At 41.4% G+C, this 21,111-nt stretch overlaps 1 protein-coding gene across 1 annotated transcript in view; it reads right to left on the bottom strand.

Moving 5' to 3' along the window:
• Window positions 1-710, bottom strand: part of NUP35 (nucleoporin 35) — an 87,686-nt gene extending 86,976 nt beyond the window's left edge. The window contains exon 1 of the mRNA XM_078649530.1: window positions 542-710. Coding sequence (XP_078505656.1) covers window positions 542-578 — 37 coding nt within the window. The 5' untranslated portion in view covers window positions 579-710. The remainder of the gene's footprint in view (window positions 1-541) is intronic.
• Between the last annotated feature and the right edge of the window lie 20,401 nt (window positions 711-21,111).

Genomic DNA, 21,111 nt, shown 5'->3' with positions numbered 1-21,111 from the left:
GCGCAGGGTGAAGGTTCTGCCATAGCAAATGTAATGTAAAAGTAGCATAGTAAACGTGTGTTTATATGTACAAACATCAATATACAATGCTTTGAATGGGCAAGCACTGAGTATCTGCACTTCTCAAGAGAAACATAATAATTTTAATTGGAAAGTACTGGCACTACTCACAATCGAGATATATAATTGAGAATAAAGGCTTTAGTCCTACTTTTATGGCGACCTGTCCCAGTTTGTGCTTCTCAAAATCTGGTCACCCCAATCAAGTGACACACTAAGCTCTGAACTATCACAGATAAGGCTTATCAAAAAGAGAAACATCACACATAAGCAGACTGAAATCTCGCCAGCTATGTGATGAACGGCTGCGTTCGGCAACCAAGCGGTGCCTGGGGTGACGCTCAGAAGCTATGCTGGGGAGAGTGCGCCCTGACAGCTAAACACACAACTGCTACTCTAACAGCTGCTGTAGACACACACTGCCTCTGTAAAACACGCACTCCAGTGGCCTGTGCTCTTCCAGATGCAGTGGTCTACTTACCCAAGGGCTCCACGGTGAAGGCTGACATGGGATACATCTGGGAGCCGGGAAGGAATTCTAGGTGGCGGTTAATTTCGGGAACAGGAAGCGACCAATTCCCCGGTGCCGGAGCCACGTGATAAGCAGAACTCCGTGGAGTCTCGCTTCTAACCACGCCTATCCAATGACACAGCAGCTTCCGATTGGTTAGCAGTTTCAGCTGTCACTTTGATTCAATTTTCTTGGGTTGGCGCGAAGGAGCAGGCGAAACGAGAAACGATAGAGTTCATGAAAGGGACAGAGCGCCCCTGCTTCCGAACGAGTATGCCCCCAAACCGCAATGCACGAAGGGACAACGATGGGCTTTCGAGAGGTGAGCTGGTGCTTGTGCTGGAGGAACAGGCAACTCAAATTATAAGGAAACAGAGTAGTTACTAAAGCTTACACAATGAGACAATCACCCATACACGGGTGCCTTGCTTAATGGACCACACATTTCAGAACACTTTGCTCATTTTTCTCGATCCACGTACACCCAGTGTGATTTCTTAAGCTGCTGTTCCAGTAATATGGCGGATCTGACTGCTTCATGTTTCCCCCCCTCAAAAGATACGTAGCGGTCTAGTTATTTACAACACTTTTGGCACCATATCCGAGCTGGTACACAGTCACGCCCCCTGTGGCCAAATTTGCCACATCTCATACATGCCAACATTTTAGAAGAGGAAAGTGGGAGATTTAAACAAACACTTGCAATGCAAAGGGTCTCGCATTTTATTGGGGTTGTAAATGATAATGTATGTCTTTAACCTATGTGTTTTGCATACATGGCAACATTTTCGCACAGGGACGTCTGAGATTTAAAATAAAAAAGCGGGAGAATGAAAATTCCCCATTGACTCCTATTGTATAAAATGCACTTTCAGACAGGAGATAGCTAAAATAAAGCCATTTTTGGCTTGAAAAATCGGTAGTCTCCCGCCTGAATCGGATCTATTGGCAAGTATGGTGTCTTGGTTTGGAGTGTAGTGAATGTATTTGATGTGGAGTAGATTTATATGAGTTGCATTGAATTGTTAGTTGTGGAATTGTGTGGTGTTAGAGTTGTGGGTTAGAGTTAGTGTCAGGATCAAGATTGGGTGTAAGGTTTGGGTTAAAGGTGGAAACTAGGATTAGGTGAGGCATTGAAGCAAGTCTTTTGTGAGGGTGAATTTTAGGGTTCGGGTGAGTGTTACATTTGATTTAAGAGCGAAAGCTGGGGTTGCTATGAGGGGAAAAAGCAAGGTTATGCTTAAGGTCTGGTTCAAGGCTGAAAGCTGTAGTTATGGAGAGAAATAGGATCTGGATTAAGGGTGAAAGATGAGAGTAAGGTCTGGGTTAAGGGAGAAAGGTAGGATTATATGAGGGACAGGAGCAGGGCTAGGCATAAGCTCTGTGTTACAGACTGATTTAGGGGTAGGGAGAGTGTTTGAGTTAAGTTAAACTGCAGGACACAGTTAAAATTAGGGTATGGGTTAGTGATAGAGTTAAGGTTCAGGGAGCAAGCAAGTTAAATTAAAGAAAAACATTCGAAAGAAAAGTAAACTTTAAACAAATCATCTGAACTAAATATATATTTCAACAGATATTAACAATTTTGATGCATTTGCAAAATAATATTTTGAAATGAAGTGTGTTTATAATCTATACTACTATTATAAAGAGAGAACTGTGTCCTTTGAGCCAGGTAAACTCGAAAAGTACTAAATAGAATAGAGTAGGGACCCCCTCAGGATAATTTCAGGTCAGGGAGTAGAGGGGAAAAATTTACCAAACTAACAGAGAAACTCCCTCTTGACCTATAATACTTTTATCATGGAAAGTATCTCTCAACCACAAGGCATACACAGATCATATCAACACTTGTTTATGAATTTTACTCACAGAATTCATCCAGTAGATATTTCAGATCGTGCAAGGATGGGTTGCAACCCAGTAGGATTATGAATTTCTTTCTGCACGCTTACTGTAAAGACACGAATTCCAGGTTTAGAGATCCTATATCGAATTGTTTCTAGCTGGTCCTGAAGAAGGTGGTTCTACTGCTGTTTTTTCCACCGAAACGCGTCGACCTATTTTCTTCATTTTTAGATCTAATGACTTTGGTCACATACTGGACAATAGATACAATGTGATAGGATGTTTATGTTTGTTCTTTGATGGCATGTATGTTTAGGAAGTGTGCATGAGTATGTGTGTGTGGCTCTCTACCTGGTTCTATAGAATTGTTCTTATTTTTATAATACATGAATTCTGTGTATCCAATGCTATATATTCATGTCCCTATTGTGTTGAATGAATTTCTTTTTGAGTAATGTATATTTTATAATTGTTGTTAAAATGATATCAAGAAATGAAAAAAGCTTTTTACAGAAAAATGAAATAAAATGAGTAAAATTCATAAACAAGTGTTAATATGATCTGTGTATGCCTTGTGGTTGAGAGATACTTTCCATGATAAAAGTATTATAGGTCAAGAGGGAGTTTCTCTGTTAGTTTGGTAAACTCGAAAAGTACACCACCAATCCAAACACCCAAGGCATCTTTGAAAACCTCAGGGCAAGCAGAAGGACAGAGGCTATATAAAAATAAAAAATATACGTTCTTTAAAAAATTTAGTAATAAAAAAAGTAGTCCCTTGCAAGTAGCGCCGGCCGCGATGTGCGTGATGACATCGGGAGCGCGGGGAGGAGCGGTGTTCAGGAGCAACAGGAAGAACGGCGGACATGAGCGCGGGGAGGAGCTGCGGACAGGCGGGGAGGAGCGGCGAGCGGCGGACAAGCGGTGAGGAGCGGCGAGAAGCGGAAGAGCAGTGGAGCGGTAAACTCAGCAGCGCGGGGAGGAGAGGCGGCTGAGGTAAGTCAAGCAGCTGCGGGTGCGCACCTAGGGACGGGCAGAGGGACGGGCGGGGGCCATGAGTGCTCGCAGTGGGCAGAAGCGGCCAGGACCAACAAAACCGGAGCAAGGGAACACTGTAAGTACGCTCTGCTGCTCCCGGCCGCTCTGCTGCGCCTCTCCTGCTGCGATGCTGCCCCCAGCAACGCTGGGGCGGGCTGCTAGTATAATTTACAAAGATGTTTGTGACTATAGTTCTAATACGCAGGGTAACAGCTGACCAAAAAAAAAAAAAAAATTCAAACAAAATAACGGCAAGATTTTATGGCAAAGGCCCGTAGGCCAATATTATGCAATATTCCGTTATTGCTTCTCACACAGCAGCAACAACATGCTTAGAATTAGAACAATATCACCACTCTAGAACACTGAACATGCATAATAACCAAACTCCGTCAGCCATCTTCCTTCTTTTGTTGCTGCTCACACTAGAGATAAGTACAGTATGATTTTGTGCTCATTAAGTTGATTGAGAGTGTGTTAAAATTATTAAGTAAGATGGTTAAGAATTGAGTATTTATTTCTATTGAATGAGAATATTTTAATGTCTGATTTGTTGAAAGAATGTTCAGAGTAAGCTTATGTTTAAAGTACATCTTGTTGAAGTACTGATTAAGATTAATATAGAATTGTATCTTCTAGGAAAGAGCGATTTAATTGTCATTTTATGCTGATTGTGGTTAAAATGGTTATTTAATCATTAGAGCGGTTAGGATTTAGGTAAAATAATTTTTTACCGTTAGGCGCGAGGAAATCTTATCGGTAGTCGCGTGAGCATGTCCGCGCGTAGGAGGAGACATGGCTCGCGAGCAGGGAGTTCGATTTGAGCTCTTGCAGCTGTGTTGAGCGCAAGCATGTCTGCACGTAGTAGGAGACATGGCTCGCGAGCATTGAGTTCGATTTGAGCTTGTGCAGGGGAGCAAATCAAGGAGGCTTTGTGACCGCGAGCAGGGACAGTGAATACACGAACGTGACAGGAGACTTGAGTTGTGGATTATAATGTCTGGTGTCGGCCGCTGTACGCGTGACGTTGCGTGAGGCGGCCATTTTATGTGTTTGGGATTCAATAATCGTTTAACATGGAAATCGGGCGGCCATGTTTTGGTCAAGTAGAATGACAGTTCTGACGAGATTCAGAGTTAGTCAGAAAACGTCGGAAGAGTGTATTTAGCGAGAAGGAGATATTTGAAGGTCTGTGATTATAACATTTAAATATTTGAAGGAAAAAGGAGTTTTTAAAAATGGATCAGAATGAAGGTTCAGGACTGAATGAGAAGTTCAGGCAGTACATGGATAAAATGTTTGGTGAATTAACTATATCCTTAGATAAAAAGATAGAGAGTACAGTGGAGAAGACTCTTGAGAAAAGTAAGAAAAATGATCCTCGTGAGGAGGAGGTTTATTGGTCAACGGAGGAAGTGGATGTAGTGGCGAGTGGTTCAAGAAAAAGGTGCTTAAAAAAGACGCAAAAGAGTAAAAGTATAGAACCAGAGCAAAAAGACAAAGGATATGAACATAAGGTTCATAAGGAGGGTAAGGCTATAAAGGCCAAGGAGGACGCTATAAAGGCGAGAAAAAGGGCCCACAGTGTGGTGATATGTGACTCATCATCAACTAGTGGGGATGTAGAAATATCCTGTTCATCAGGTTTTGATGACACAGATGAGTAAGAAAGTATAAGAAAGAAAAAGAAATATGAGGAAAGAAGGTTAAAATGGAATCAGAGTAATTTTTACATCAGCAAGGGAAGGAATGTTTGACACTAATCTGATTCAACATCTGTTATCACCCCAATGGATGCCTGCTGCTCATGTTGCAAAATACATAGCTTACTGGATTCGCAGGGAAATCCCTAAGGATGTAAGAACGCACCTTAGGTTCGAGTGTCCAAGACCTATTTTGGATAATAAAGTCGCATTTACTCCCGAGTTAGATCAGAAGATGATGACGTTCTTAAATAAATCAGGTCGTGACTCAAGGAGAGGCTTAGATAAGGGCCTCAAATGGTGTCAGGACAGACTCTTGGACATTCTCGGACCTCTAACTAAAGTGTTTGATATGTGTGAAGAGGCACATTCAAGTAATTCAAACGTTGATGTTGCAGAAATGCGCCAGTGGGTGCAAAGGGCAATCTGTCTTTTGGGGAATACAAATGCAGCTTTGTGCATGTAGATGAGGAAGAGTATATTAATGAAAATTGATCCTCAATTAGCGGATATGGCCTCAATAGAATTTGGAGAAAGGAGCGAGGGAATGCTCTTTGGAGATGAGTTTGTGAGAGATTTGGGGAAATATGTTGGAACTTTCGATTTTCTCCAAAAGGTACAAAAGGATATTAGGAAGGCTTTTGTGTCGGCCGGGAGAATACAGGGTCATTTTCCTGGCCGAGGTAATGCAATTACCCGAGGTTCATTTACCAGAGGTTTCGTGCCCTGCAACTATGGATACGGATTTAATTCAAGATCAGACCAGGGAAGTTTTTTCCCTCAGAGGTCGAGATCGAGATCACAAGGAATGCGATCAGAGAGAAGAGGAACAGGCTCAGGTAAGACGAAGACAAGACCCTTTTTCTTCCCAAGTAAAATTGGGTGGCAGACTAGCCCATTTTGTTTCGAAGTGGAAAGAGATAACTCAAGATCCTTGGGTTTTGCAAACGGTAGCAGGTTATCAAATAGATTTCAAGGAGAATCCGATACAAAAAAAGTGTCCAAGTATGTTAAGGTTTGCAAGGGAGCAGGAGAAGTTTGTGACACAAGAAGTAAAAGCATTAGAAGAGAAGGGTGCAATAGAGGTTGCAAAAAAATGTCAAAGGTTGTTTTGTGAGCAATATTTTTCTAGTGGAGAAAAAAGACAAAAAGATGAGGCCAGTTATAAATCTGAGAGAACTAAACAATTGGGTATGTTACAATAATTTCAAGATAGAAGGAATCCATCTGTTGAGGGATGTGTTGAGGAAAGGAGATTGGATGACAAGATTGGATATGAAAGATGCATATCTTACATATACCAGTATGTGTAGAGCAAAGGAATTTACTCCAATTCAGATGGAGGGGAAGACGATGGAGGTTCAAGAGTCTACCATTCGGACTGACCTCAGACCCATGGTGTTTTCCAAAGCTGATGAGACCAATTGTGGCATGGTTGAGGTCAAGGGGTATTCGGTCAATAGTATATCTGGACGACATATTGATTATGGCAGAGGAGAGGTCCATGGCAGAGGAACAGACGGAGTTCGCTATAAAGGTGTTAGAGGATCTGGGTTTTGTGTTGAACAGGGAGAAATCGAGTGTCATTCCTGTTCAAGATATTCAATTTTTAGGTTTTCAGATTTTGACCTTGGAATGTGTGTTGAGGTTGCCCATGGACAAGGTGAGGAAGATTCGAAAGGAAGTGAAGAGGGTAAAGGAGGCGAGTTGGATAACTTTGAGACAGCTTGCAAGATTGTCCACTCCATTACAGGGCGTTACAGAGGTTGAAAGAGTATCATCTAAGGATGGGAGCACGGTATTCTCAAAAGGTGAAGATGAACAAAGAGTCTCAGGAGGAGTTGGAATGGTGGTTGATCAATTTGGAGGCCTGGAATGGGACAGCCATTTTTGGGGAGAGTCCGTAAATGATAATAGAGTCGGGTGCAGGCTTGTTAGGATGGGGAGTGAGGTGTGGTGCTATGACAACAGGAGGACTTTGGTCCAAGTAGGAGAAGAGAATGCACATAAATTGTCTGGAGCTTTTAGCAGGTTCTTTTGCAATCAGGAGGTTTGTGAAAGATTGAGCGAAATGTTGTGTACTATTAAAAATGCCCAAAAGAAAAAAAGTTTCCCTTGAGACAGTACTAATTGAAGGTTACGATACCAAGCCTCACAATGTCATAAGTACATACAATAGAAACATATGGGTAGTTAAAAATTCATTTATTTTGAATAACTTAAAAACACAGGAGTAAATTTCACTAGTCTAGATCCCTAGTCTTAAAACACGGTTAAAACAAAACACACAATTGCAACCTGCACAATTGAGAAGAAAAGACAGAACAGGTACAACATGCAATTGTATAATACAGTTTGTATATCCTGGCTCCGTTGTGATAACACCAATATTGTATTACTATGACATCAGCATATCAACTCTGGTGTTGGAGACTTGAATTATACCACTTTGTGCGTCGACGCGTTTCGGTGGGTTCTCCTTATAGTTACCACCTTTATCAAGACCAATGGTAAGCTGTCACAATAAGGGGGTATATGTAATTGCCCCAGGATTCTTGATGAGGATCACTTCTTATAGTGAATACTCTGTTTGTAATCCAAACGATGGTTTCTAGTCGAGATATGGGTAGTATATTGCTGCCAATTGTCTAGCCTGTTTAAACTTATACGTCTTATTATATTATCCCACTTTAGATGCGTGATCCACTTCAATTTGGAAAAAACCTTTATTGTTGATCTGTTTCTAGGCCACACATATCTTGAGTGGTTGCCTTGCGGTCCCTATTTCTTACGATAGTATAGGACGTATGTTGGTTTAAAAATAGTGCCTCTTCTTCAGCCCTTTCTTTGTAAAATCAGGAGGAAGGATATCCTGAAGGGTAGTACGTAGTTCCACTGTCAACAGTACTTCTTTAAAGGCCTGTTGCGAAGACTACCTGATGAAAATTGCATCGATCCGCTGTCTCTGGGGTTCTGCGTCGTACGCTGTCTCTGGGGTTCTGCGTCATACGACGCAGAACCCCAGAGACAGCGGATCGATGCAATTTTCATCAGGTAGTCTTCGCAACAGGCCATTAAAGAAGTACTGTTGACAGTTGAACTACGTACTACCCTTCAGGATATCCTTCCTCCTGATTTTACAAAGAAAGGGCTGAAGAAGAAGCACTGTTTTTAAAATAACATACGTCCTATACTATCGTAAGAAATAGGGACCGCAAGGCAACCACTCAAGATATGTGTGGCCTAGAAACAGATCAACAATAAAGGTTTTTTCCAAATTGAAGTGGATCACGCATCTAAAGTGGGATAATATAATAAGACGTATAAGTTTAAACAGGCTAGACAATTGGCAGCAACATACTACCCATATCTCGACTAGAAACCATCGTTTGGATTACAAACAGAGTATTCACTATAAGAAGTGCTCCTCATCAAAAATCCAGGGGCAATTACATATACCCCCTGATTGTGACAGCTTACCATTGGTCTTGATAAAGGTGGTAACTATAAGGAGAACCCACCGAAACGCGTCGACGCACAAAGTGGTATAATTCAAGTCTCCAACACCAGAGTTGCTATGCTGATGTCATAGCAATACAATATTGGTGTTATCACAACGGAGCCAGAATATACAAACTGTATTCAACAATTGCATGTTGTACCTGTTCCGTCTTTTCTTCTCAATTGTGCAGGTCGCAATTGTGTCTATTGTTTTAACCGTGTTTTAAGACTAGGGATCTAGACTAGTGAAATTTACTCCTGTGTTTTTAAGTTATTCAAAATAAATGAATTTTTAACTACCCATATGTTTCTATTGTATGTACTTATGACATTGTGAGGCTTGGTATCGTAACCTTCACTTAGCACTGTCTCAAGGGAAACTTTTTTTCTTTTGGTTGTATAACCCCATTTCTCTTGGTTCTTCAAGGGGTACCTCTCGACTTCCTTCTTTACTATTAAAAATGGACAACATATTTGCAGTCCGTTATGTCAACAAATTGGGGGATCCTCGGTCGAGGGGTCTAGCAGAATTGGCAAAGGATTTTTGGAAGTTGTGCATGGAGAGACAGATTATGGTGCAAGCACAGTATATTCCTGCGAAGAGCAATGTGAAGGCAGATTGGAGTTCAAGGTATATGGTGGATGTGAGCAACTGGAGGTTGAAAAAGGAAGTGTTGCGGAAGTTACAGGAGAAGTGGGGTCCACTTCAGGTGGATTTGTTTGTTGACCGGTTGAATACTCATTTGAAGGAGTTTTTCAGTTGGAAACCAGATCCAGTGGCAAAGGGGATAGATGCATTCTTGCAGGAGTGGAACATGGAGAGTATGTATGCTTCTCCCCCATTCTCAATGATTCAGCGGGTGTTGCTGAAGGTGAGAAACGAGAGGTCGGAGCTGGTATTAATTGTGCCTTTTTGGCAAACTGAAGTTTGGTTTCCAGATTTGATGAGCATGTTGATAGAGGATCCTCTGTTGATCCCGGATTTTCAGGAGGTGTTATTGGATGTTCAAGGGAATGTCCACGATCTTGTGAGGTCGGGGCAACTGAGACTTTTGGCATGCATGATTTCAGGAGAGTTTGGCAGGTGTCTGGCCTATCGGCGACGGCTTTAGAACTTATCAATGGTTCATGTGCTCCAGGAACAACAAAGGTTTATGGATCGGCATGACGAAAGTGGTGTGATTGGTGTATTGAAAGGGATTTGGATCCCATATCAGCCAATGCTGTGGAGGTAGTGAATTATTTATCGTATTTATTTTCAAAAGAGCTGGTTTATAACTCAGCAAATATAAGTAGATCACCGATTTCGTCAGGACATGCTTTGGTGAACGGAGTGCCGATTGGTCAACATAGTTTGGTAAAAAGGGCTCTTAAAAGTATTCATTTAGAATTACCTCCTAAGGCTAAGTATGCTGTTCTATGGGATGTTTCTTCGGTTTTGAAAGAAATTGATGGTTGGTGATCGAATGGTGGTTTGAGCTTAAGAAAGTTATCATGGAGGCTAGCGATGCTTTTGTGTTTAGTATAATTTAGAAGAATTTCAGATATTAGGTCTTTGGAGATATCGTCACGGTTTTATCAGCCTGAAGGGGTGTGTTTTGAATTGAAAAAGAGAAGAGAACTAAGACTATGTCCAGGATGATTTTTTATCCAAATATGGAAGTTCATGATGATTTATGTGTGGTCCGTTACTTGAAGGAATATGAGAGAAGAACTGTAGGTTTGAGAGAGGTTGGATGTTCACAGCTTCTAATTTCGTATAGAAATCCTTTTAGGGCGGTTTCAGCACCTACATTAGCCAGATGGGTTAAAGAGGTTATGAAGAAGTCACGTATTGACATTGAGTTATTTGGTGCTCATTCAGTTAGAGGAGCTATGGCAAGTAAGGCATTTATGAAGGGTTCTAGTTTAAGTACTATCTTAAAGGCGGCAGATTGGTCTAATGATAATACTTTTAGGAAATTCTATTTTAAACCTGTGGAACATGCTGGGAGGAGTGTTTTAGATTGGCTTTGAACATGCACAATATTGGCCGCCGGGCCTTTGCCATAAAATGCAGATTTTCCACAGTTTTAGTGGGTAGAAGATCATGATTTTATTAAAGGCACGGAGGCTAATATTATCCCTCCTGTGTCTTTTTTAACCCTACCCTTTACTTAATTAATGTTTTCATAATTTTTATGTTTGGTTTAGGACAGAACTGATTTGTGCATTGAAGGAGGGAGAACCAAGAATGGAGTATTGTGCATCTATAGTTTGACCCTCAAGTTCATGGAAATGAGTCTTTATTATTTTTTTTAATCTACGGGTTGACCTTCAAGTTCATGGAAATGAGTCTTTTTTTTTTCATAGAAATTCGCAGCTGCAAAAAGAAGGAAGATGGCTGACTGAGTTTGGTTATTATGCATGTTCAGTGTTCTAGAGTGATGATATTGTTCTAATTCTAAGCTTGTTGTTGCTACTTTGTGAGAAGCAATAAAAGAATATTGCATAATATTATCCTCCGTGCCTTTAATAAAATCATGATCTTCTACCCACTAAAACTGTGGAAAATGTGCATTTCTATGATTAAACCCACCACAGGCAGAAGCTGCTTGTATTGAAGTATGTTTTCCCTCTCCAGAAACGTATGTGTTACTTAATTAAGCTGCTAAGCTGGCAGTACACAGCGAACCAATATCTAGCTAATTTAAAATAAAAATTCTAGTGATTAAAAGACATGAGCACTTTAATGGAGACTCAATGTAATCCACAGTAGGCATAGACTCATCACAACTAGACCTACACAGTTTCCTGGCAACAGCAACCACCAGAATGACATAACATTAGAAGATTATCAGCACGAAGGACACACCTCTGCTCCCCTTTTACCTGTGCTTCAAAATAGTGTCATTTTGCTGTTCCAAACGACCAGAAGAAATCTGTGTTAGTGTAGCATGTCCAGCCATGGCCCTCGGACATCCAAGTTGTAAAACACACAGAGAAGAGAGACCATTATTGACATTGGTACTTGAACCATTGTCAGCGTTTGTGAAGCAGAAGCCCAGAAACACTTATGCTCTTCAATCCCACAGAATGTTCAACTTTTTTTTTAAACGCACAATCAACTCTAAAGCTATTAGTTGTATTCACATTTTGGCAGTGGTTCCAAGCATCAACAAAGTTCTGAAGTTAACGTGCAGGCTTTTAGTGAATAGTAACGAAAAAAAAATGCAAGTTCAGAGGTGTAAATATGCCAAAATACAAACTGAGCCACAACGTTGAGAAAGGAACAGACTGCACGCTTCCACTAAGCCTTTATGAACTAAATGACATACACAAAATGAGGTAAATACTTGTAACTGCTGCCATCTCAATGTTGCCTGACCACTGTATTTCTATGTATACCTCGCAATAATGACCTGGCACTCTGAAGTAGCACTCCTTTTCCAAGACATAATGAGCACATAAAAAAAAAAAAAAAAAGAAAGAGCCCCTTCTTTAGTTTACAACCACCACTGTAGGTAGGTGTCACCGTGCATTGTCCCTGCCTTGGCAGACATTGGTGGAGGTAAGTCCTTCCGGAGTCTGCTCCAGACAGGGGGGCGGTGCCTCATTCCAAAACAACCAGGTTCAGCTACCAACCTTAGAAGAAACCTCCACCACTGAACAAAGGAAATCATTTGACAGAAGCTGCTAACACTGCAGCTCTCCACCCCCTGTACCCTCATTAGCCCCTATTTAATGAGCCCTGATAAGAATACTGTACCACCACCGTAGGCAAGCCTGCGTAGCGAGGTGTGAGGTAGGCGCTCACCCATAACTCTCAACAATAATGACTCCCAGTCACAATCCCCTCTTGAAAGTACAACTACCTCTCTAGTTCCCTCCTTGCCACCAGATTGTGTTTTATTAGCCGTGCTTACATTAGACATGCTTTGCTGTCATACCGAGAAATAAAAGGAAAATATTCCAGTAAAAGAATAGCCGAAAGGGATGTCTCTGGCAATAGCACACCTCCTGTTCTCTAAGAAAGGCTGTAGCAGGTCGAAGATCTCTGTGTCTTTGGAGGGAGATAGCAGATAAGTCCTGGAAGATCCCTACTTTCGTGGCCTCAAACGTAATAGTGGTTTTGTCCCTGACTGTTGTCATGATGATGTCTTTTTGTTTATAGGAGTGCAAACAGGCAAGAATATTTTGGGGAGCCTCTGGAGACCTAGCTGGACAGCCTGCCCAATGCGTGCGCTTGAGAATAATGCCCGTGTCTATGAATTCTGGTGCCACATATCGAAACAAGCAGACAACATACTTCTCCAATCTCTCAGAATCCGCGTGCATGGGCACTCCTTTAATGCAGATTGGAGTGACGTTTTACAGGTCCTCCAAGTGGTAGTATAGTTCTTCATTTTTATCAAGTAGTTCCCGTTAATAAGTGGTAAGTTTTTCTTCCCTCTGGTCGCTTGCATTGTGTGTCTATCTCTGTGTGTCTAACCTCTGGCCCATTTCAGATAAGTTCCTTTTGTTGTCCTTTACATTTGCTGCCATGTCCTTCTTTTTTAAGGCTGTAATATCATCTCTTAGAGTTCCAAAGAGAGCTTCTAGAAACTTGTGAGTAGTAGGTTTCTCTGTAAGTGAAGCTTCTCCCTCTGTGCACGGTATCACTGTAGAACAATCCGAGGGTGTAAGTGGGCACTGATCTAGTTTATTTGGTGGAGGTTTGCTGAGCATATCCTTCAGTTTCGTATGTTTTTTTAAACAATTGGTAGCCATTGCGCCGGGCAGGAGAGGAACCTCAGGAATTCACGATACACTCTCCCCGCCTAGCCTGACTCAAGAGCCATCAAACACAGACCACGGCCCCAGGCCAAGCCTAGGACTGTCTTGGTTAAGCCCTAGGCCAATGAGTGCAGCAACGGAATCCCTTCCAACGACGGAGCTATGCCACAGAGGCCCTGGAGTGTAATTCACCAACAATGTATCTCGAGGCCCCCCGGCAGGAGTCAAACGGAGACTAGAGCCCCCGTATCTCCAAGCGAGGCCGTAGGAAAATGTGATCAAACATACCACTCCACAAATGCAGATGCATAAGATTCAGGGCCAGACAGCACGTGTCTCAATCGCCATCGATTGACCCCGTGATTTGCAGATGTTGCCCCCACCAGCAGCATCCGCAGTTAGGAGGTGCTGGACCCAACTCCGTAACGGAGAGAAAGCCATATTCTCCTGACTGAGCATTGTGCGCCAACGTCTGCAGCTCAAGCAGGTGCGGGTGGCGAAGTACTCTGGGCCAGAAAGGAGTCCCAGGGGTGCCAGACAGACTCAGGCTGACTCCATAGTGGGATGGTGGAGGAGGGGAGGGGAAGCGCGCCTCCTCTCTACCCTCAGATTTCCCAAAGTGGGACATGAAATTGAGTCTCGTATCTGGGCAATTTCAGGGAGGGCTGGGGAGCAGCAGCAATTCAAATTGCACCGTCCTCTCCAGCTGGCCGTGGCACAGTGAGAACGTCCCTCCAGCCCGCCGAGAAACGAGAAAAGGCAGAATCGCTGGTCCGCACACCCACCTCAAAGCCCCAGCCTGCTAGGAATCCGTGAAAGGGCCCCCTCTGCCGACAGCAGGCAGACTCGTCCGCGATACCAGGATGGGCGTCCGCTACTCCCGAGGTGCTACGAAAACAGCAGTCTTCACTTCGCTGTCACGCTCTCTTGCTCTCGTCATAGCAGTCTCCTGGTAGCCGCCATCTTGAGCACTCTGCCGCAGCTTCGGGGACAACCACAGTCTGTGTAACGGGTGCCCGCTCACACTAAAGGCGCCCGCCACTTCCCCCTCACTCCTCAGTAATCTTTAAGACAACGGAGGGTTCAGGATATATCGCCATATGGCTCCACCGATGTCTGCTATATATTCAGGTCGCGGAGCTCCATGGTTTTGTTGCTACTCGCCCGCCATCTTGGTCACATTCTCAGTCATAAACGTTTTATCTTCTTTGGTGTCTGCTGGTATGGCCTATCAGTCAGTTAATCATTTTAGATCCACGATTTCTCCAGGTCATCTTCCGTTGTATGGTAAACCCATTGGTGAGCATCCTGTGGTGTGTAATCTTGTGAAGGGATATTCAAATGTCCAAATCACCTTATCTGAGGTATTCAGTTTTGTGGAACATCAATGTAGTCCTTAAATATTTGAAGAACTGGCCGAATATTAAATATTTGTCACACAAGCAACTGTCAGCCAAACTGATGATGCTTTTATGTTTAATATCCTGCAAAAGAGTGTCCGATATACATTAGTTGCATCTCTCGAGTAGAGTATTCTCTCTGGAAGGGGTTCACCATCACCAGGAGAACAAAAACCAACTTCAGGTCTGTTTCTTATCCAGCATTCCATGGTAATAGTCAGATCTGTGTGGTACAATGTTTAAAGACTTATAAGGTAACTACCAGTGAATTTCGCTATGATATGGGGGGGTCAATTGTTAAGTGCGTTGCATACGCACCTTTGCTATGTGGATGTATTGGCTTTTGTCAATGGCTGGAATAGATACTCCTTTTCTGAGGTACATTCGGCTCGGGAAGCCATGGATTTAAAGTCTTTTTCATTAGGGTCTCGGTTAGATGATATTCTGAAAGCAGCAGACTGGTCGTCCAAGTCCCCTTTGAAGTAATTTTATTAAAAGCCTTTTGTGGATGTAGCTTTAGTGGCGGTGCCTCAGCTTTGAATAAGCATAATCAAAGCCTCCGGTTATAACATAGAATAAAAAAAAATTCTATCATTCACAATAAGAATTTTCAATTCTTTTAAGGACACAGAGGTGAGGATTATCCCACCTTAGGTTTGTATGTATATATATGTGATCAAGACCTGATTGGGGGTCGAAACACGTCATGGCGGACTGGCTGGTCGATCAATAAAGAAATCCTGATTGGCACAGATATCTGGGTCCACTTCTCGTCTTTTGCCTACCAGTGGCATTACAAAGCGGCGATTATGGATACATATATATATATATGCCTTTGCTTTATTTAATCATGGTCATCATTTTCCTATTGATTGAGTACAGTTTTACTTGTTAATTTAACATCTGAGCGGTTTATGTGATTTTGAATGCAATTTTCCACCGCAGCACCACTCTATCATAAGCCCATTTGAGGGCTTAATTTTTTGAAAATGTACATACTTTATTAACTTAGTGTGTAACTTTTCTTGCATGGCTTCATTATTTTCGTTTTGCCTGATCTCAAAATGGAGGTTGTTTGGGACAGATCCCGCGAGACCTCTTGCAGCAACAGTCATTGCATTATTGTTTATAAACTGTAGCGTCATGGCGGCCGCCTGATACTGACGAAGGCGTACTGCCGAAACGCGTCTTGTTCTTGTGACTTTGTGCTAATAAATCCGACTTGGATTTAGAAACCCCCCTGTGAGTGCGAGTCGATCTTCTTTTGGTAACTTGCATATATATATATAAATTACCAAAGTAAATGGTGGGGAAATAACGAAGGACAGAACGGTCTTAATGATAGTGAGGGAATTGCAATATCAACGCATCCAAGAAATCAATAAATGGTGGGAGAAAACAACTTTGGAGAAATATATCGAATACAAAAGAATCCCACGAGGATTGAGAATTCTGATAATGCCGACCTTAAATGATCTTGATGTGGATCTCATTAAATTATGGCAGACCGACACGAATGAATGCTCCTTCAAGTTAATGAGAACTCTAATAATACATGCCAAAAGGAAACTTGAGAAAATCACGAGTACTGTAACGGCATTAGAAAATGAACTTGCGGACATCCCCACATCAGAAGAGAATAAGGTAATCATTGAAAACATGGAAAAGAAGGTATCCAAACATGAAATGGAGGTAGAAAAACGAAAGGCGAACAAGTTCACCAGAGATCGGTTGGACTACATGAATGGGCGAATATATACGTTCGCACGTAAATATGACACCATGAGAAGTCATGTGGCAATGGATAAAAACATAGACTCAACAACGGAACCCGTTGAAGAAGTAGATAGCTCTGAAGTAAGCTCAATAGAAGGAGAATCTACTGCAACACCTCTGGATTTTCGGGGGGAGATACAGTTGGCACATATGGTCACGCGACAGAGAGGGAGAGGCAGAACAAATGCGTGGGGGAGAACACAAAAAACACCAAAGAAACCCCCGGCAAACCAAGAACAAGAAGGGGTGGAAAAAGGAGTCAAACAAACAAAAAGAGGCAAAGGAAAGCAAAGGTAGCAATAAGGAAAATAATGACATCTGGTAATATAGTAATAAATCTTTCAAGCAAGAAATTATCGGATGCACAATTGAAACTGCTGAACAAAGGACTCTCCTTTTGCCCTACAAGAAACATGAACTTACCTAATGCACGCATTGATCTATACAAATTTTGCCGTAAAGTGAAATTGAAGAAATATTTTGCAGAAAAAGAACATAGGAAATCTAACATCCCCAAGACAAAAACACCGATGTCGACTATAACACAGAAAGACCTACCAGCCATGATAACTTTAGCATCCATTAAGGAAGCACCCTCAATCAGCCAAGAAGACAACATTATCTCATCACAAATGGAGGTGGAATTCTGTGACACACTAGGCATACCAACAAATTTTGGAGGCGAGAGTGGTCTGAAAAGAAGTTCACGATTCTGTCCGCAATTACCACCGGGAAATAAGGTGGACTTGTTCCACGAGATAATGGTAGAAGAGATAACTAAAATCACAGATAAATCTGTTAAGAAAAAGAAACATAATCTCTCACCCCAAGAATATGCAGCTATATCTGAACTAAAAAACGACACGACTATCATAATAAAATCATCTGATAAAGGTGGCAACCTAGTGGTACAAGATGTCTCATCCTACATCGAAGAGGCAAACAGGCAACTCCACAACCAGGAACATTATGAGCAATTGACAACAAGTCCGATGGAGGAATGGACAAATGAGTACCACACTCTATTGTTGGAATGGAAAGAAAGGGGCCTACTCGATTTTGATGAGTACTGTTATCTGAAAACAGAGAATCCAATTGTGGCTACAATATATTTCCTGCCCAAGGTTCATAAATCCCTTATACGACCTCCAGGAAGACCAATTGTAAGCTCCATAGGGTCACTACTAGAGTCAACATCAAGATTCATTGACATTTTCTTAATGAACTATGTGATTGGTTTACCGTCTTTTCTGAGGGACACAATGGATTTCCTTAAGAGACTCTCTGAAAGTGAATGGAAACCAACCTATCTGATGGCAACCATTGATGTTGCTTCTCTTTATACCTCTATACGCCACGAGGATGGCCTAAAAGCCATAAAGAATGCACTAGGGAATCGATCAGTGAGCCTTTTGGAACATACGACAATGCTAATGGATATGCTTCGCTACTGTTTAACACACAACATCTTTTTGTTCTTGGGGAAAATGTATCTCCAAAAACAGGGAACCGCTATGGGGACATCTTTTGCGCCCACCTATGCCAACCTTATGATGGGGGCTTGGGAAAGCGAGGTGGTGAAGAAAGAAGAAGAAAACCCGAATGGTTCCAGAATAAAACTTTGGTGTCGTTTTATAGACGACTTGTTCGTCATATGGGATGGTGACAACAGTTCACTAGAACAATTTATTGAATCCCTGGAAGTCAATGACTATAATCTACACTTTACTTCAAATATTAGCTCCACTCAACTAATCTTTTTGGATGTAGAAATATTTGTGAAGGATGGAAAACTAAGTTCCAAAATCCATAGGAAACCCACAGCGTGTAATAGCATTCTCCACGCAAACAGCGGACATCCTGTTAAATTGAAGTGGAGCATTCCCTACGGTCAAATGCTTCGAGCCAAAAGAAACTGCTCCGAACAAGCAGACCTAGATGAGGAAATAAGGAAAATGAGTCTTCGTTTCCTTGAAAGGGGTTACCAGGAGGAGGTAATATCTGTCACAAATTCCAGAATGATGACAAAGAAAAGAATGGAATTGCTTATACCTAATAATCAAAGGTTTGAAAGTGACTTCAGTAAGGGACACGATCAGGACAAGGAAGTGACGAGATTGATCATGGACTTTGACAACCAAAGTAAAGAAATGAAGAAAGCATTACAAAAACATTGGAAAGTACTGCTTTTGGATAACACCTTGAAAGAGAAGTTAACATTCTTTCCAAGCATCACGTATCGGAAAACCTCCTCTCTGAGAGATATCCTAACCCAAAGTCATTTGGAGGTGAGAGAACCTGTGAAACAAAACTGGCTAACATCTCCTGGGTTTTGGAAGTGTTATAAGTGCAAAGCTTGCGAACACGGCGTAAACATCAAAGAGTACAAACTAAAAAATGGCCAAATGGAGAAAATAAAGGAACACATCACATGTGAATCCAAATGTGTGGTTTATAAATTACAATGTCCATGTGAAAAACTGTACATCGGGAGCACGATCAATAAACTAAAACTTTGAATACTACAACACCTGAGGGCAATTAAGAACAAAGACCCAAACTACCCGATGGCCACACATTTTGCGAAATACCATCAGAGCAACCAGGCCTTATTGAAATATTCAGGGATCAGACTAAGCAAAATTTCGGAAAGAGGGGGGGATCGAACTCTCCAACTCCGGAAACTGGAATCAAGAATGATTTTGGACATGGGCACAGAGGTCCCGTTTGGGCATAATCTGGATGCAGAACTGTACGTACATCTTGGATAAAAAATTCAGGATGGGGACTGAGTATTCTGATTCACGAAACATAGAAAGATCATTGTAAATAGTGTAAATGAATGTGAGGGAATTTGGAAATTTCAAGATGAGGACAGTCAGATAATTGTCATACCAAGAGAAAATTGGTTTAACTTTCTGTTTAGAACATTTCCTTTCAGGCTCTGTATGGGAATCAATTGAACTACTGCTATTTGGGAAAAAGGATTATGGACAATGAGTGATTAAGATATTATCGTAAGGATTCTAAATTTTGTACTTTACATGAACTCTTAAGGGTCAACAATAACACTCAATCTGAAAATGCCACCATTCCAACAATTAATAATGATAAATATGTACACAACTTCAGAAAAACCGTCCTATATAGAGTGTAAAATAGTGTAAATAGTGTATATATATACATATACAAACTAAACTGTTGGGGGAGGAAGAGGGCCATAAAAATGCATTAGAGCATGATTATGTTCGGAAACCTTATCTCAAAAATGTACTTTACAGAGTATATAAAAAAAAAATATATATATAAAAAACTGTAACACCTATCCCATATATAAAGAGCAACCACACGGGTGATTAGGAATGAAAAATTCCCAATGTTCAAAACGGAATGATTGTAAATTTATAAACTTGTAAATATCATTCGGGTTTTTTGACAAAATCTGACATTGAACAAAGTACTTTACAAGGATACGAACTATCAAAAATGGCTGTAGAAATATGCTGTCAATCAACTGTGCAGGGTTGACGGTCTAGATGACAAAGGAAAGGGAAAAGGGTACTTAGCACTGAGCACTTTAAGAATGGGGTCTAGACCACAGGACTCTATGGTCCAGTAGAGGGCTAGGAGTAGCCGAAACGCGTAGACCGTTATTTTGATGTACTTTGATTTGCACATGGTGTGTAAATAAAATATCTTAAACTAACCTGTTGCAGTGCTGTGACTTCATCCATATATATATATATATATATATCCATATATATATATATATATATATATATATATATATATATATATATATATATATATATAATATATATATATATATATGCAGTTGTACTGTTTAGGTATACTGCTTACTGAAGTTCTAAGTTCCCATCCTGTTATTTGCACTGTGTTTTGAACTTTTTTCGTTATGGTGGCCAGGGATTACAGCTTCAGTGTTCTTTCCCTCACAGGAAGCGATGAGAAGTAACCGCATCTTGGGTTAAGTTTGTGCAGTGTTGGAGGTTCTATTTCTATGGTTCTTGACCTTGGCGGATGCTTTACATCTTCAGAAGAGGTCATCAACGCCCTGGAGCAAGGGTCTTCGAGTCGGGCTCTGGTTGAGTCCTGTGAGTCTTCAAGTTTTTGAGGGTCCTTCATTGTAGGATTCCGTAGTGATGGACAGTTATTTCCTACATCTGGGCAAGAAAAGAGGACATAAGATGGTGTTTTGGAGTTACAAAGGGCTTAGAACTCCATGATCGGTAGAGGTTACTATAGGTGTTATGGAAAATGTAGTCTTTTTCAGTTTAAGTTCTGATTGGCTACTGTAAAAATGAAGTAAATTAAGAGAAGCATATTCATCATCTCTGTTTCCTTAATAGAATTGACAGTTCTTATCACGAATGCTTGAAAACTTTATATCCAATGTACGAGAACAATAGAAACCACTTCGTTATCAGTTTATTGCAGTTTAAAATCCATATACAAAATGCATTCACTGCAACTGTATTCTGAGGGTTGACCTCTGTCG

This window comes from Lissotriton helveticus, chromosome 6 (genome assembly GCF_964261635.1).
Source record: "Lissotriton helveticus chromosome 6, aLisHel1.1, whole genome shotgun sequence".
Classification (NCBI taxonomy): domain Eukaryota; kingdom Metazoa; phylum Chordata; class Amphibia; order Caudata; family Salamandridae; genus Lissotriton; species Lissotriton helveticus.
Note: the sequence above shows the minus strand (reverse complement) of the source record. Positions and strands in the feature narration are given on the sequence as shown.